Raw genomic sequence first — 15,810 nt, forward strand, 5'->3', positions numbered from 1 at the left:
AATGTGTAGGATAAAATCTTGTAAAACCTCCTGTAGCGTCAACAATCTCAGACATTTTCCCAAACCTTTTTTTTCTAAACATCAGCAAATATTAAGATGTTGGATTGGATGTTCATGTAAATGTTACATTAAACAGGGGGGGAGTGGACTCTGTTAACCCCCATCGATTGACAGTTGTCCCACACAGGCAGTTTCCATCATATCTGCCAGCGGATAACAAATCGATAAATAATTTCCTAGGAAACACAGGGACAAATCTTTGTGTTTGGCTGAGGTGTCAGTTGTTGCTATAATTGTTGCCTCTGGTAGGTTAGGATTTCATTGTTTTATTGTTTTTATTTCAACATGTGATGTGCAATATTGTGCTAAATACCATGCATAGATAACATTCGGAATGGGTGTTAAATATGCAATTTATATGAGTCTGTGTCAAAGCTATTAACTTTAACCACAACAACAAAAAATAGAATTTCAACTTACTTTAGTAAGTTAAGTTAGTTTATGTATGTTTTAGTTAATCTAACTTAAAAATGGTACAGGAAATGTAAGTTTTGGTCAAATTTGTCAACACAACCAGCATCAGACGGCTTTGGTTAAATTATTTCCCGAGAAGTGGGTTTCAACATATGATGAAGTTTAAAAAAAAAAAAAAAAGTATTTATTGTAATATTTGATCTGAACTTCCCAAATTTTACTACAGACAAATACCCTTCTCTATTATAAATAAAAATATAAAAAAAAAATTAGAAATCATATTATAACCATATATGGAAAAATATATATATTTTGGGAAAAAAGAGAAGTAAAACTAAAGGAAAGCTGCAGACCCAGTACGGAAACTAAAAGGGAAAAAAAATGTTCTGACATATTTGTCAGTGCATCAAACAAAAAGGTATTGGCGCTTATATTTACTGTAAATGAGACTGAGTCTTAAGTGTTATGCTTGTTTTGTTATCTGTAATCAGTAAAGCCCCCCAAACAAGTCTGTATTATTAAAATAAAAATAAGCATCCAGTAGAAACTAAACTGAGCACATAAGAAAATCCACTGTAGAAACTAGAGCTGGGCGATATGAGATTTTTTCATATCACTATATGTTTTTTTCATTTCAGGCGATAACGATATCTATCACGATATAAGCCAAATAACTTGTAAGAATTTGTAAGATTTAAATGTGCCGTTGCTCACAAGTAAAATGTGAAATAATCAGCAGCTTGTTTTTATTTAAATATTTATTTCCCATAATAAGTTCAACAGGGTAGATGTACTTAAGGAACATGAGACTTTTTCAGATAAATAAAGGCAAATATTGCAAACTACACAAAAGGCAGCCGCTAAAGCGTTTAAGTTTCAAAATAGAACAAACGAAACAGACTAAATTGTCAATTCCACTTAGAAACAAAATATTAATTCTAAAAATAAATCTTAGTTTGTTTTACAGAAGAACAGACAAAACTGACTAACTTTTGTCAATATCAAATAAACTGAGAACTAAAAGGAAATTCTCAATCTCTCCTTGTTGTATAGCTGAGCTTTTCAAACAGTTTTAACAGTTACTTTAGTCTGACAAAAGCCGAATGACGAATTAGCGCTTCCAGTTAGAGACTGAGGCTACGTCCACACGTACACGGGTATTTTTGAAAACAGAGATTTTCCGTTTTCGTTTTAAAAAATAATCCCGTCCACACATAAAGGCAGAAATGAAGGAAAACGCTGCTATGAACATGCCAAAGCAGCAGGTGGCGCTAGATTCCTAACCGTGCAGAAATGTTGGCCAATCAGAAGTCTAGAAGCCTCGGTGGGAAAAAGTAAACAAAGCTGGGGCATAGAAGCAGAACCGAGTCGTATGTGTGGACGGACAGTAACTGTGTGTATATGTAAGCATTTAAACACTGCAGAGAGTAGAATTAACAGTATTGTAGAAATTCATTTCACCGAAACAATAACGTGGTGCACAGTGTGACGCATGCACCAGTTTATTGTATTTCCAGACTTGTTTTCGGCACAATTTACAGTGCACGCTACTCTGTTTTTTGTCAGACTTGAAATAGCCGAAATACCTTCACACTACGGAACTTCTATGGCTCTTCCGTTCGACAATCTCTCCGGCATTGGAACCATCATCTGTTTTCTCTTCGGTCACGCTCGGTTGATTTTTCTAGTCGGCACACTCATTTCCTCCATTACCCGCTGGCTGCTTCCCAAACAAACACACGTGCGGCTTGGCACTTGTGCTGTACGTAACAAGTCACGCGACGTGACGCTGTGGCTGTGATTGGTTCGGCTCTGCGCTACTTAATTTGGATTGGCTGACCTTTTTTTTTTTTTTTTTTTTTTTTTTTTTTTAAAGAGGACAAGAGCGGCGAGGTCTATCGCGATAGCTTAATTTCTCTATCGAGTAAAAGTTATATCGCGATACATATCGTTATCGTTCTATCGCCCAGCTCTAGTAGAAACTCAATTAAACTTACTTCTTTTTACATGACTGTGTATAGTAATCAAAGGCAAGTTTTATTTTTTAAAAAAGGTACTTGAAGGCTTGTGAAAAGTTATACACTGCATTTGTGAGAATGCAGATGTCTGATGCAGGTCTATCAGACATTGGGTAGGTTTAAATCTACCAGTTCCCCACTGAAAAATCTGTGATTGTGGTTTGAGTTGATGTGCAAAGAGTGTGCAGATTCTGCATTCACTGGTTGTAAACGTGCTTCCTCCTGCACGCTCTATCCAGGGAGCTCCCTCTAAACCACACAGAACATTTCCACTAGTCAGAACCAGTAGTGCACACCTCCCCTCCTGAAAACATCACACACTCTAGCATATTGTGTTAGCTTCTCATTGTCTTAAAAGCAACTGTAACTGGGGCCCTTTAGAGTGACATGAAAGAACACCAAGTTGTGTTGTAGTTTAGCAGCTGAGGCAGAAAAGGGAATACGCTGCCTGTTTTGTTCACCCTTTCTCTGTGCACAGCCCTAACCTCCTTCAGCCAGATCATCTGACATTCAGCTTTCTCAGCAGCTGTAGTACATGCTCAAATTTCAGAATAACCCAGAGGTCGTGAAGAGGTAGTAAGAAGGCACTTTGTCCGTTACGGGCTGGAAATGGTGCGGCAGTGTAAAGATTAAAATAGAACCAAACTTCTCATTTGTGGACAGAGGAGTTCTGGCTTTCTGCCATAGCAGTTTTAGTTCTTGTCTCAATTTTAAATCAACATTGGGCACTGGTTTTAGTATTTAATATACTTGTAATAAACTGATAAACAGAACTTGTTAAATAGTTTATTTTACTGGTTTGGACCTGAAGTCGACAACCAATAAAAGTTGCATTCATAAATACAAATACAAACAGAATTCAGCAGCCAACTTTCACAGTCTAGCTCAGCACGATCTCAAATAACTGAATGATGGCTGATTAACCTGCATACATTTTGTAAACAGACCCGTTAGCCTCAGCTGTTACTTACTAGCATTCTTCTGGTGACAGAGCATTCAGCTTCCTGTGCTGTTCTGATTGCTTGCCCTATTAATATAATGCTTGATTACACTTTAGTGTTTGATCACTTATGCCAGTATATTGTACTTTTTTATTAGAGACTTTGTTTGGACCGTAATTACTAAAAGGGGGAAACTTCACATCTACTTACTTATCATGTGACTTTCCCAAGGTCATTTTCCTTAATACAGCACACTGAGTGAAAATCATTAGTATATAATGAATAAAGCTTACCCTGGTGGCTAGATTTGCACCATTATCCATTCCTTTGACTCTGAGGCATGTTGCTTTTTCCCTCTTTCTCTTTGATCACAGTACACACAAATCCACCCTTCTAGCAAACCGCAAAGTGAAATCTAACAAAGTGCTTATTATTTGAAAAAGAACAAAATGGTTCATACTTTAACAAACCACAATTCTACTTTGCTTCTAAATGAAGAATGATAAATGTTGACTTGTACTGCAAATTAAATAAATGTATACAGTTGTGAAAAAGTTCTCACTGTACTCTATGCAGTCCTGTCAAAAACCAATTATCTCATGATTCAGTTGCTTGTAGAACGTCCTTTAGCAACAATAACGTAGTTATACGGAAAATGATTTGGCCATTCTTTTGTAGATTTGCTGCCTGGGACCAGGCTTCTGTTATTTGAGCCAGTTTCAGCCAAGTTTTAGTTGTCAAACAGATCAACAGATCTCCTACTCCTTATAGTAGAATAGTTTGGTACACAGGGGAGTTCATGGTCAACTCTGTGACTGCAAGGTGACCAGGTCCTGTAGCTGGAAAAACAAGCCCAAAGCATCACCCTTCTACCTCCATGCTGATAGTTGGTATGAGGTATTTGTGCTGATATGCTGTGCTTGGTTTTCATCAAATGTGGTCCTGTGACACATGGGCAGGCATCTCCACTTTGATCTCATCTGTGGGAAGGCCATCGTTCCAGATGTTTTGTTGTTTGTTCAGATGCAATTCTGCAAACCCTAAACTGTAGTGCAGGGGTTTGTTTTGTTTTTGTTTTTAAGAGAAGAGGCTTTCTTGTTTGTTTGTTTGTTTACTTTGTTTATTATTGAGTTCTTTCAGGCACGGTCTGTAAAATCCAATTAATCACACATAGGAAAACATGCTTATTTAACAAGTAGCTACTATCCACCTGTTGTTCAAAAAAACAATACTACAGGTCTTTTTTCTGCAGGTGTCCTGTGAAAATTTCCTACCTCACCCTCACCTGCTGAATTTATGAAATTATGAGGAATCAAAAATGCTTTGAATTAAAATGCACCAAATTTCAGCCCTCCTTATGTACTTGCAGAAAAAACATTAATAGTGTGAGGATAAATTTTTCTGCATTACTCATGTTTGTGGTTTGTAGTTTAAGTTAAAACTATTCCTGAGATTCCTTCAGCTGCCTTGTGGCTGCCATGAGGTCATATTTATGCCCACATTATGTTAATGTGCAGTCTAAACAAATGTGGTGGCTTGTTCTTAAATCGCATTGTACTTTCAGTACAGTACTATCCTATCCAACCAGTTCAGCAACAGCAGTGTGACCTACCTGGCATCACTCCTGTCATGCATTAACAGACTTCAGTTAACTCTCACTTCTGTTCTTTGGTCTTTGTTTTTTGTTTTCCCCTCCCCACATATTTCACATTCTGCACATGTTCAAGCAAATGAAACTCAAAGTAATATATTTTAGTGTATTGAATAGAAGGCCTTCTTATGTCTTTCCCTTTATTTTATCTTCATTGTAAAGACTGTGTACTTGTATAATGGGCAGGAATGCAGTCCTAAGCAGTAAAAGTTAATGCTGGGCTCATTATAAATGAGCACCTGCAGATGTGCAGACTCAAAAGCTTTTACTGTCTCTTCACACTGTGAATTATTAGCTGGTTCTCTGAACAATTCTTAGACTGAAATTCTTTCAAAACCTGTCATGAAAGGAGGATTTTTTTTTTTTTAAAGCAGTCTCAACCCCCAGAAAGCATCCCATGTAAAATGAAATATGCATGAGTAGAAATTATTATTACTACTCATATAAGTGAGATGTCTTTTTTGGTGGAGCGTCCCAGGTTACATGGAGTACAGAACATTCTCTAGCTGGATTGGCAGAGAGCTTTCAGGGGCCTAAAGGTTATGTCAGTTCAGTTTGTGTTATCAATTGGTAATTTTACCACACCAGTCTTAATCCTAAGAAGATTTTTTTTTTCCCCTTCTTTATTTAACTAAAAATAACTTTATCATCAAATGTTAAGCTGTAAGACATGGACTGCTGGGGAAAAATATTAATTTGTATGTTTTTAAAAAAACAAAACAAAACAACAACAACAAAAAAACCTATGTCTAGGTTCAAATGGGCTTCTGGAGCATTGCCAAGATAATTTCACATCTAGGGTCTCAGGATAGAACTTGAGGACTAATCTGTCACTTCAGAGGTCACCTGACCTGCATTCCTTGCCTCAGTTTGTTTTGGTGTCTTTCCACTAAGCTTTATTTCTGTGAAGTGTTGATGGGCATCAAAAGCCCAAGTATTAGTGTAAAGGGTTCTTAAGGAGTTGATGTAAATATATTTGGGGACTCCCAGTGTTTGTACCATCATGATGATTGTTCCATGTTGACAATGGCGATGTGTCCTTATAGTGTGCCTGTCACACATGCTGCCTGGGGCACAGAACTGCCCCGCTCATATGTTCAGTCTGGACCACTGGGCAAGAGTAAGGTTTAAATTTTGGTCTTTTTCCTGTATGTTGGCCTTAAAAATGAATTACATCGTCTTACTGACAAATACTGTACCCCCAGCCTACCACAAATAATAGATAAATGATTAATAATCAAATGTTTGTTTGTTTTTTGGTTTTTTTTTATGTTTAAGTCCATTAATTTTTTTTTGTTTTGTTTTAAATTGTGCATGTGTTTGTCACAGTTGTGTCTAGTGAGATATGCTGACTTGTGTTGGGTAGTTTCCATTTCTGAACTGGTACCTAAACATGGATTTAAGTACCCAACAGTACCATTACTAATTTTGAAGTAATTAGCTCTAAATTTTATGATACAAAATTAGTCCAAGTCTCAATTGAAATATTTTTGTTACATATTTACATCTTGCAAACTGCACCAGCTGTTTGGTTGCTTTCTACAATGTCTCTGACATTGACGTCACTGCCACATTATTTGAATGCTATAATATTAAGCAGCATGATCACATACTAAGGTTTCAGACATACATGTTGTGTAATGTGTTTGTTTAACATAAACAGTATTCTAGCAAGAAATTTCATTTCAGTCCGTGTAAAAAAAAATAAAAATAAAATAAAATAAATGCTCATCTCAAGTGGTTGAAAAAGAAATGTAATCGGCTTCTTTAGGTTTGTAAAGACATTTCACCTCTCATCAAAGAGGCACCTTTTTTTTCTAAAAACGTAAGGTGGACAGTCCCAGGTATTTAAACTCTAGTGGATGTGTCCCCTTTGGAGATAGCCCTTGACCTACTATTAATGTTTCATCATTAACAGCCAAGGTGTGAAAAGAGGGGTGGGCCTTTACCATCAGGGGTTGGTGGCGAAACCACTATGAGACCTTAAATTACTAATGCTAGTGAAAATGCAAAGTTAAAATGTTAACCAGCACCATGAAATAAGTGTGATATCTGTTTGATGTCTCACTAAAAGTCATCATCATGCATGGGTTCAACATCTTTTGGGGTGTTATGCTTCAGTGAGAAATCTGTCATTGCTGCATTGTAACTGCAGACCCCTCTAAACTCTATGGTATAACCCTACCTAGAAATGCACCTACATGCCGTGTCGACATAGCACAACTAAAGTGAACCAGCCTGTTCAGCACCGTGGATACCTGCTGTGCCTTTCAGGCTACTCTTTTGCCAGTTTTTGAACCTATCAGTGACAGAATAACAATCATCATCTCAATATAAGGAATCAAAATCATAGCATTAATGAGGACTCACATATGTCAGGAAATTCCTGAAGGGAAGTGGCTGAAACTGTTTAAATGGATCTGAGGAAATGTACAAAGATTTGGAGAAACTAGGGACAGAGATGTTTTCCTACTCTTCAGCTTTTAGATGTTTTGTGTTTGACCTTGTTTCCTCAGATTAGATGTGTTGGCCTGTTTTGCATTTTTTGCACTACAAATATTGTATCAAATTTTGACAAGTGTAACCACAGCTGAGAGCGTTTTTCGCTCACTGCCATTGCCATGTGTGTTTCTTGTTCTTCAACGTGTTGCAGGAGTGATGATACGTTCTTTCTGTCTTTCTTCCTAACTCAGTTGGGCTTTGCTAATGAAAAAAATACATTGTTGAAGTTCCCCATCTCAGGCTGTTCATCATCAGCTTCATAACATTTCCACAGCATAATTAAACATCTTTATCCCAGAAGAAAGGGAAACCTAACCTTTTATTTATTTAAGTTATTAGTTAATGGTTTGGCTGTTTAGAGCCAAACACTGAGCCTGAATAAACCACTACGCAAGCCTTAATATCAAAGCAGGGACGTGATGCATTCCCTCATAGTGTGCATGAGAGTACTGTGAGGCACTAAGTTCTTTTTTGGGGGGGATTTGAGAGAGGACACTAAGTGCTGTAGCTGCACAGTGGTATTCATCAAAATGTAAATAGAGGTTAAACACTTGAGTTCAGCTGTTACAGCTTTTTATAGCTATGTCAGCAGCGTGTTGTTAATAAAATCACCTTCAATAGTGTTAAATTCTATTTTAACTTTATATCCAATGCCAAAATCCTCCCTGTTTGTTCCCTCTGAATACTGCTTTTGTGCTTTCCCGTTGGACTGTTGCCCTTTGTTGCAGAGCACTGTTCATCAAGGGCACAACAAAACACTCATTGGGGCAATGAAACACGGGATGCTAAAATGGAAACTGATTGTGTAACTGCAGTAATCTCAGTACATTGTTTCTTTGTGTTCCAGCATCAATGATATTCAGATGATATTTTAAAATTCTGTGAAAACTGCCCACTGTGATAAAACCAGCCATCCTGCATGTTGCAGTTGGCATCAAGATTTGCGCAGTCTTTTGTGTCTGGCTAATATCAGAGGCTGACCTACGTAGGACTGAATTTGGCTGATGAGTTCCAACTTTGGTTCAAAAATGTTTTCGCATTGATTAATCCTAAGAAGTGATAGCAGAATTTTACTTTTAGGTGCTCTGCTCAGAGATCCTTGGATATCATGACCATATTTAAGCAGGATTTGCCTTTGTGATAAATCAGGTCTTCTCATATCTAATAGGTGGTCACTGGAGAGCTGTTGTGTGCAACCAAGGGCCTTGGACAAACTGATACCCATCATCATTTCTTATCTGTAAACATCTTAACAACTTCCTGCAGGGTGGGGCAATTAAACTAATTCAATCTGAATGATTAGGTTTTGACAATAGTCCTCGTGTTTAAATTGTTGTCCTCTTTCACCGAAACTCCAAATGAAGACCCAACTGACATGTTCTATTCAGCTCTAACCTACAGGATTATGAAAGTGGTTTGATAGTTGAACATAATTTAAACAGGTTGGCCCCCCACAAGGAAGGTGATGTTATTGACATTGTTTATTGTTTAGCAGGTTCCCTGAGAAGTTATAGATATATTTGGATCATATTACCAGAGGTGGGGTGTAGCGTACCTTGGATGTAGTTAACACAAATCCACACTAATTGAAGCAGGAAAAAAATTGCAAACTAATGTGGACCCAGATATCCTGCTGGATGCAGGGGCTTAGTTCGTGCGTGCTTTTGATTGGTGTGGGCTGGTTTAGTTTCTGTGGATATGAGGGAACACAAGATATTTGCCCTGTGTGCATATTAATGAGAGCCCTCATGCTCATAAATCACTGGGTGCATGTAATTATGTACTCTGCTGGAACGGATGCTTCTCTTATTGAATATTGAACTTGTACAATCTGTGCAATTAATTGTACAATGCTTCCACTTCAGCTCTTCATCTCCTTTTACCATAGCTTTCTGTAAAACCATGACTGTGTGTTGACTCTCTGTGCACGCACACCCTAACATTTTATGGTGTCTTTTTTGTTTTTTGGTAAAAGGACAGTTAAGTTTAATGTTATGAATGCAAAAGGTCTAAACATGTTTAGTCTATGTGCATAGTGGAGAAGGTTTTTGACATTAAAAGTAAAACGTGGGCACTATTTGGAATATTTTTTTTATGACTTTTCATTCTTGTCAAGCTATTCAGTGAACACCTCTACTCCATATGGTAGCATGTTCATTTCTAGTGTTTCTTCATTAAGTTTTTTTTTTTCTTCTTTAATTTGTGGCTCATCTGTTCGTGGGTAATTGAATAATTCATGCCGTGTTTAGACTCTGCAGTTGTGTGGTTGTGGAGCTGAGATCATATTTCCTGTTTTGTCATCAAATCTGGTCTTTATTCTTCTTCCACAGTGCACAGTGTTTCTGTGAAACAGCCTGAGTTGTTCATGCAAAACATTTAAGTGTCTTTAAGATGATACTGAAAATACATTACACTGGTCACAACCCAAAACTGCTGCTTTTAAGAAAGTCACTGCTGCAAATACTTCTGCAAATAATACTACTACTGCAAAAACTGATGTAATTGTAGAGTTTGTTAATAACAATGACACATTCCTGACCAAACTTGCTTTGTTTCTCTAAGTCTGATGCTCAAAAACGCTTGAACAGTGACAAATCCTTCAGATTTGTTTTCTTTTCTTTTTTTTTTGTGGTATTTGTCTGTCTACAGAAGCTTTAAGAAATTTGACCAATGTAAAATGGAGCCCAGAAAATACTGTTACTAACAGTTTTGTGCAACATGTGGTTTCTTCATGACAGCGGTCGGCAACATTTAGTCTGGTGTTGCTAAATGTAGAGCATATGACATGCTGTCTTACTTCAGTATTGGAGTTTTCAGCAAACCAATCATCAGTATATTTTTGGAATTAATCTCTGGATTTAAATATTATTATTTATTTATTTTTAAACGTATTTTCTCAAATAATGACATCTATTCTTAACTGCTGTGTAATGCTGAGTAATCATGATTCCTTTCTCTGTAATTTAAAGGCCCTCTGTCTTTTTGAAGATGTTCAAAAAGGTCAGTAATGAATAGTTAAACCTATAATTCAGGGCTCTTTTTGTTCAGCCATCAAAATTCACTCAGTAGAGGCATTCATACTCAGAAGATTCAATAGTTCAGTGCCTGCAGAGATCAGCCGAGACACAGTTAAAGCCATTTATGAATTTTTTACTGAGCTACCAAAATTGACTCTAAGGAATAATTATATATCTGTTTTTCTTTTCAAGCCCAGATTCACTTTGTGACTCATGTATGCCGTTTAAATTACATCAAGACAGTGTAAGTGATTTTCTAAAGTTGTGTAGGATTAGTGTTTAAAAAAAAAAAAAAAAAGTGACTACCATTGGCTATACTAAAGTCACTCGATATACAACAAGAGTCCTGTTTTATCTTTAAGAATAAAAGGAGTGTTTGCTGCTTTAAACTTTGCATCTTTGGCAGCTTGATTAATTTGGTATTTCTGTCTGATCTCGCAGATGCTTTCATGTTCTTTGTTCTCGTTCATGGCTCCTTGGTTCTAATGGAAATATTTCCTTCCTTGGTAAGCACCCTAAGGAATTTGTGCACTAATGCATCTGTATGCGAAAGGCAAAAATAGCTCCACATTGGGGATAGCATCCACAGTGTCAGACTGTATCTAGTAGGCCCAGCCATCCTTGGTCTTGGGAGAATAAAGACAATTCCCTCTAAAGAGATGAATTTTTTTTTTTTGCAATCTCTTACATGAAACATATTCTGAGTATGTGAAAACAGACAATGAAGGGTTTCTGTTTCCGTCAAGCAGTGGCAGAGAGCTTTGTCATTTTCTGCATGACCATGAAAAATCATAAATGAATTGTGCTTTAGAGAGAAAAATATTAATAATGCACTGAAGAACGTTTAACTTTAGACTCAAAGGAACAGAGGTGCGTTTAGCAAATACCTTTGTTTCATATTGATAGATAAATGGATGACTTGTATGGGTGACGCTGAAGCTGCAGCAATGATGGGAAGAAGAGAAGCGTATAGAGAAGGAAGGCAAGGGCTCATTATCCCATGCATATCCCATCATCTGTGAAACATGGTGGAGGCAGTGTGATGCTGGAGGGATTATAGCTGCCAGTGGAACTTGGTGACTGGTGTTTATTGATGATAGCTGTACTTTCTGCTCAGATTCAGTGAAATGCTCTAAAAATGATTGTGTGCTGCTTCAGAATAATAAGCACTGACCCCCAAAAGCAGTTTAAAAACAATGAAGTCAGTCACCTAACCTCAACCCACTGGTTCTTAAACTTGTTTGGGATGTTCCAGTTTGGTTGGGGGAAATAAAACTTCACAGCCCACAAACCCTGTGATCATTAACAATAGAAACAAGTTGAATGATACCCCCCCCCCCCCCCCCCCCCACACACACACACACACACACACACACATACGAACACACACACACACTGTTTATCCAAGATAAACTGCCTCAACCCCAGTGAATATAATTTTTAAGTTGCTTTAAAGGTCTGCACTAGTCCAGAGGCTAGTGTTCTTCCTTCCTTCCTTCCTTCCTTCCTTCCTTCTGTTCTTTCTTTCTTTTTAATCCCTCCAAGACAATGATTTACTATCCTTTTAAGCTGAAATGACAGTTGCTGGGAACCAGTTAGCCCTGATTATTCCAATCTCATATTTTCACTGCAGGTTGTCTTGCTGGCTGGCCTCAAATGCAGTGGTCCTCAGTATCAGTCTGTTGCTTCCCTATGAGTGTTTCTTTTTCTGTTGGTGGATGTACACAAACAAAAAGGAACAAAAAAGCAAAAATGTTTGGTACTTTGAGGCTTAGTGACCACTGAACACCATATCTGTACAAGTTGCTATCACTTCTAGTCATCAGCTGTCTTTACTTCCAGGTTAACATCCAGACACCTCTGTATAAAGTGGTGCATACGTCATTTAAGTCAGGCCAGATTACTTTGACTCAGCTGACATGCAAACTCTTTATTTTGTTCTTGAAAGTACTGTATCATTTACTTCCTAAGTCTTAGGAGCATCAGGTAACTGCTGTTGTATATCAGTACAATAGCCCCACGCGTCATTACTTGACAAATAAAATATTTGCAGTGGGGAAACTGAGAAACGTACTTTACCGTATTTATTTTGTACATAAGCTGTATTGCTCGTTCTTGGAGGCTTAACTCTGTGCTCCTCACTCCCTAGATAATACTGTGTGTTTAAATCTAGCATGACTGCCCAGTGTGATGGCACCCAGGCTGACACATGTCTACCATTCACTGGGAGGAAATGGGAGCTATCCATGGGTCATTTTAACCACAGCACATTTAGGCTGCAGGGGGCATCATGGCCCTTTTACCTTTCTTGTTCCAGTTTGGTATTCTGTCTGCCCTTTCTGTATGGAATCCTTTGCGATCTGATACTTTGGAAAATTGGCATTAAGGCAAAGTCGTTATTAACAAGTAAGCATTGGTACAGTTACACTTCCATATTGAATTCACTCTGAACAGCAGCCAGTGGTCTGGCCAGCAGAGTTCAGTTGTATAAGTACCTCGTCAACGCTGCTGGAAAATTTTCACTACGTGTCAAAGTCATTGTGAATTTTTTGGCTCTGCCTCACTGTGAGATCTCCACATGTCTCACCATTTCATGGGGGTATTGTCTGTTCAGTTATGTAATATCACTCAATAACACAGTCTCTCACCCTGGCTGCTCATTCTGTTTAAAAGATTCTGTAGCAACAGACTGAGAGACCACAAATGTGTTTGCGTGTTTTAAGGCTGCAATTTTATAGTTTTAATGATTTGGTAATTTATTATTTCAACTGTTCTGTCTATCAAATATGATAAGATATTACAGTGGCCCTGAGGGCATATGCACTGCAACTTAGCAACATAACAGCAAATGGAAAAGCTCTATAAGAGCACACAAAACACAATAGAAATTGAATGAAACACATTAGAAGTGCAGCAAAAATAAACTTTACGCCAATATTTTTTCACAGTTTTAATGGTCACTGTAGTGGCTATATTAATTTCTTAAAGTTCTCTCTTTCTCTTATATTTAATATAACCACACTACAGACCGCTTGTTTATTTTCCACATAAACCTTTCAGAATAAAGCTCAAGATCCTGTTGAGACTTTTCCCCGCAGCACGCTGTGTAATAAATACTCACAAAGAAAACTGCGGCCATTACAACTTATGTCTAAAAATGTATTGTTTCATGCATCGGTTAAAACACTCTACTCCAGGTACACGACGCCCAGCTGGAAACACTTCACGCAAGTCGAGCTGCCCGAGATTCACAGAATTTACAGAAAATCTTACATTTTTGTGATTTATATCGTTATCGGGACAATAGATGTCTTATATTGTGAGATTTTTGTCATATCGCACAGCCCAAATTCTTATTTTCTTTCTTCCTTTCTTAGAGTTTTTTTTTGGGGGGGGGGGGGGGGGGAGGGTCTTCTTTTCTTCTTTTTTTTTCTTTCTATTTGTCTGTGTTTTGTTAAATTGCAGTCAGTTTGACTTCTCATGGCCACTGTATGAATCACATAATAAGAACCCTCTTCATTTCAGGATTTCTGGTGTCAGCATAGGTTGCAGTAGTTGCATAAAAATATGGCTTAAAGTTAATCGATTTACAAAAGTTTTCTGGTGATCAATAAATCAGTGCAACATATATATTGAATATTTATACACATGGAGGATGTAGATCTGTTTTATTCTGGTACTGCTCACATGGACTCTACTAGAGCTTTGCATGACTTAAATAAAGATTCTTTTGAAATTGATCTGATACATGGCCTTTGTCAGCTCATCCACTGCCTCATGTGGGTGGAGCTTTTGTTCACACAGTCAGAGCTGAGTTAGGGATATCTGATAATGATGACTAGGTTGCCTCTGCATGGCAAATACATTTGTTGTATTGTCCGTCTGATCAGCAGAGAAGCTGTGTACTACTCATACTGTATTGTTTTGAATTGCCGAGAACAAAAATCAGCCTAGGCAGATGTCCTGTCACACAAACAACTCACACCATTTACATCATTATCCCAAATTGACTCTTATCTATAACTTGTTTCAATGGGGAATAAAATAACGCTTTGTAGACTATATCAGCAGTGAATCAATGTATTTCCTCCTTTTGTGTGATTTCAGATGCCCCGTCCACAGAGCAGCAAGAACTGTTCACCCAGAAACTCCAACAGTGCTGCATGCTCTTTGACTTCCTGGACTCAGTCACTGACCTGAAAAGCAAGGAGATCAAGAGGGCCACACTTAACGAGCTTGTGGATTACGTTTCGACCAACAGGGGCGTTCTGGTGGAGCCAGCATACCCGGAGATCACGAACATGGTGAGGTTGCACACATGCATTTCAAACAACCTCATGCAATTCCCTAAACAACAGCCGCAATTAATCCCCACCGGCTAATTATTTAATAGAATAGATGGCTCATCTGTGTCCCGATGTAACATCCTGTACACTTGAGCAGGATTAAAAATGAAGGCTGATCTTGTGTCTAGACAGGCGTGCCAGCAACGCACGAGGTGCATGCTCCTGTCCTCATGCAAAACCCTTTTCCATTTTAAGCACAAAGGCCATATTGTAAACACAGAAAGAGCACAATATTATTTGATTTATTTAAAGTTTTCTTTCTCTCTGCCCTTTCCTCTTCCCTGCTCTCAGGCTCTTTCACCTTCCTCTGAATACAAGTTGAGCAGTGTTTGTTAAAGTAGAACACATATGGGAAAAATACGGCTCGAGGACTAGAACTGGCCTGTGGGTTGTCTCAGCCCAGCCCCTGATTTCCTCAAAGCAAACATTCAACCCTTCCGGCACTTCTCACTGTGTATAAACAAACCTCTTCTGTGATGAACTACAGAAAAGGTAGCTGTATAACACTTAATGTTTGAATACAGCCCATACATTTCTTTGTTTTTTAAGAATTCAGATTTTATTTACTTTAAGGGTAGAAGTGTTTCTCATTTTAGGGTTTAATTTTGCACATTTGCATTTCCGCAGTCAGGAACTTTGTTGCATCATTTAAATTGCAGCATGAATTGCTAAATGTGTAAGTATGGTATAGTTTGTTTGTTTTTTGTTTTTTTGTTTTGTTCCCTCCCCGGGTTCTAGATGGTCCTCAGGGAGGAAACTATGCACATAGTCACGATTGGTGTGAATATACTAGATAGGGCAAAGCTCCTTTATCACCTACCTAACATAAGTCTCAGCATGTTGCTGTTATTTTGGGGCAGT

General features: G+C 37.9%; 1 protein-coding gene across 1 annotated transcript in view; it reads left to right on the forward strand.

Moving 5' to 3' along the window:
- The window catches only part of ppp2r5a (protein phosphatase 2, regulatory subunit B', alpha isoform), a 59,773-nt gene that overhangs the window by 11,965 nt on the left and 31,998 nt on the right, over nucleotides 1–15,810 (forward strand). Inside the window, exon 2 of the mRNA XM_004550421.2 lies at nucleotides 14,711–14,907. Coding sequence (XP_004550478.1) covers nucleotides 14,711–14,907 — 197 coding nt within the window. The remainder of the gene's footprint in view (nucleotides 1–14,710; nucleotides 14,908–15,810) is intronic.

Source organism: Maylandia zebra, linkage group LG15 (genome assembly GCF_041146795.1).
Source record: "Maylandia zebra isolate NMK-2024a linkage group LG15, Mzebra_GT3a, whole genome shotgun sequence".
Taxonomy (NCBI): domain Eukaryota; kingdom Metazoa; phylum Chordata; class Actinopteri; order Cichliformes; family Cichlidae; genus Maylandia; species Maylandia zebra.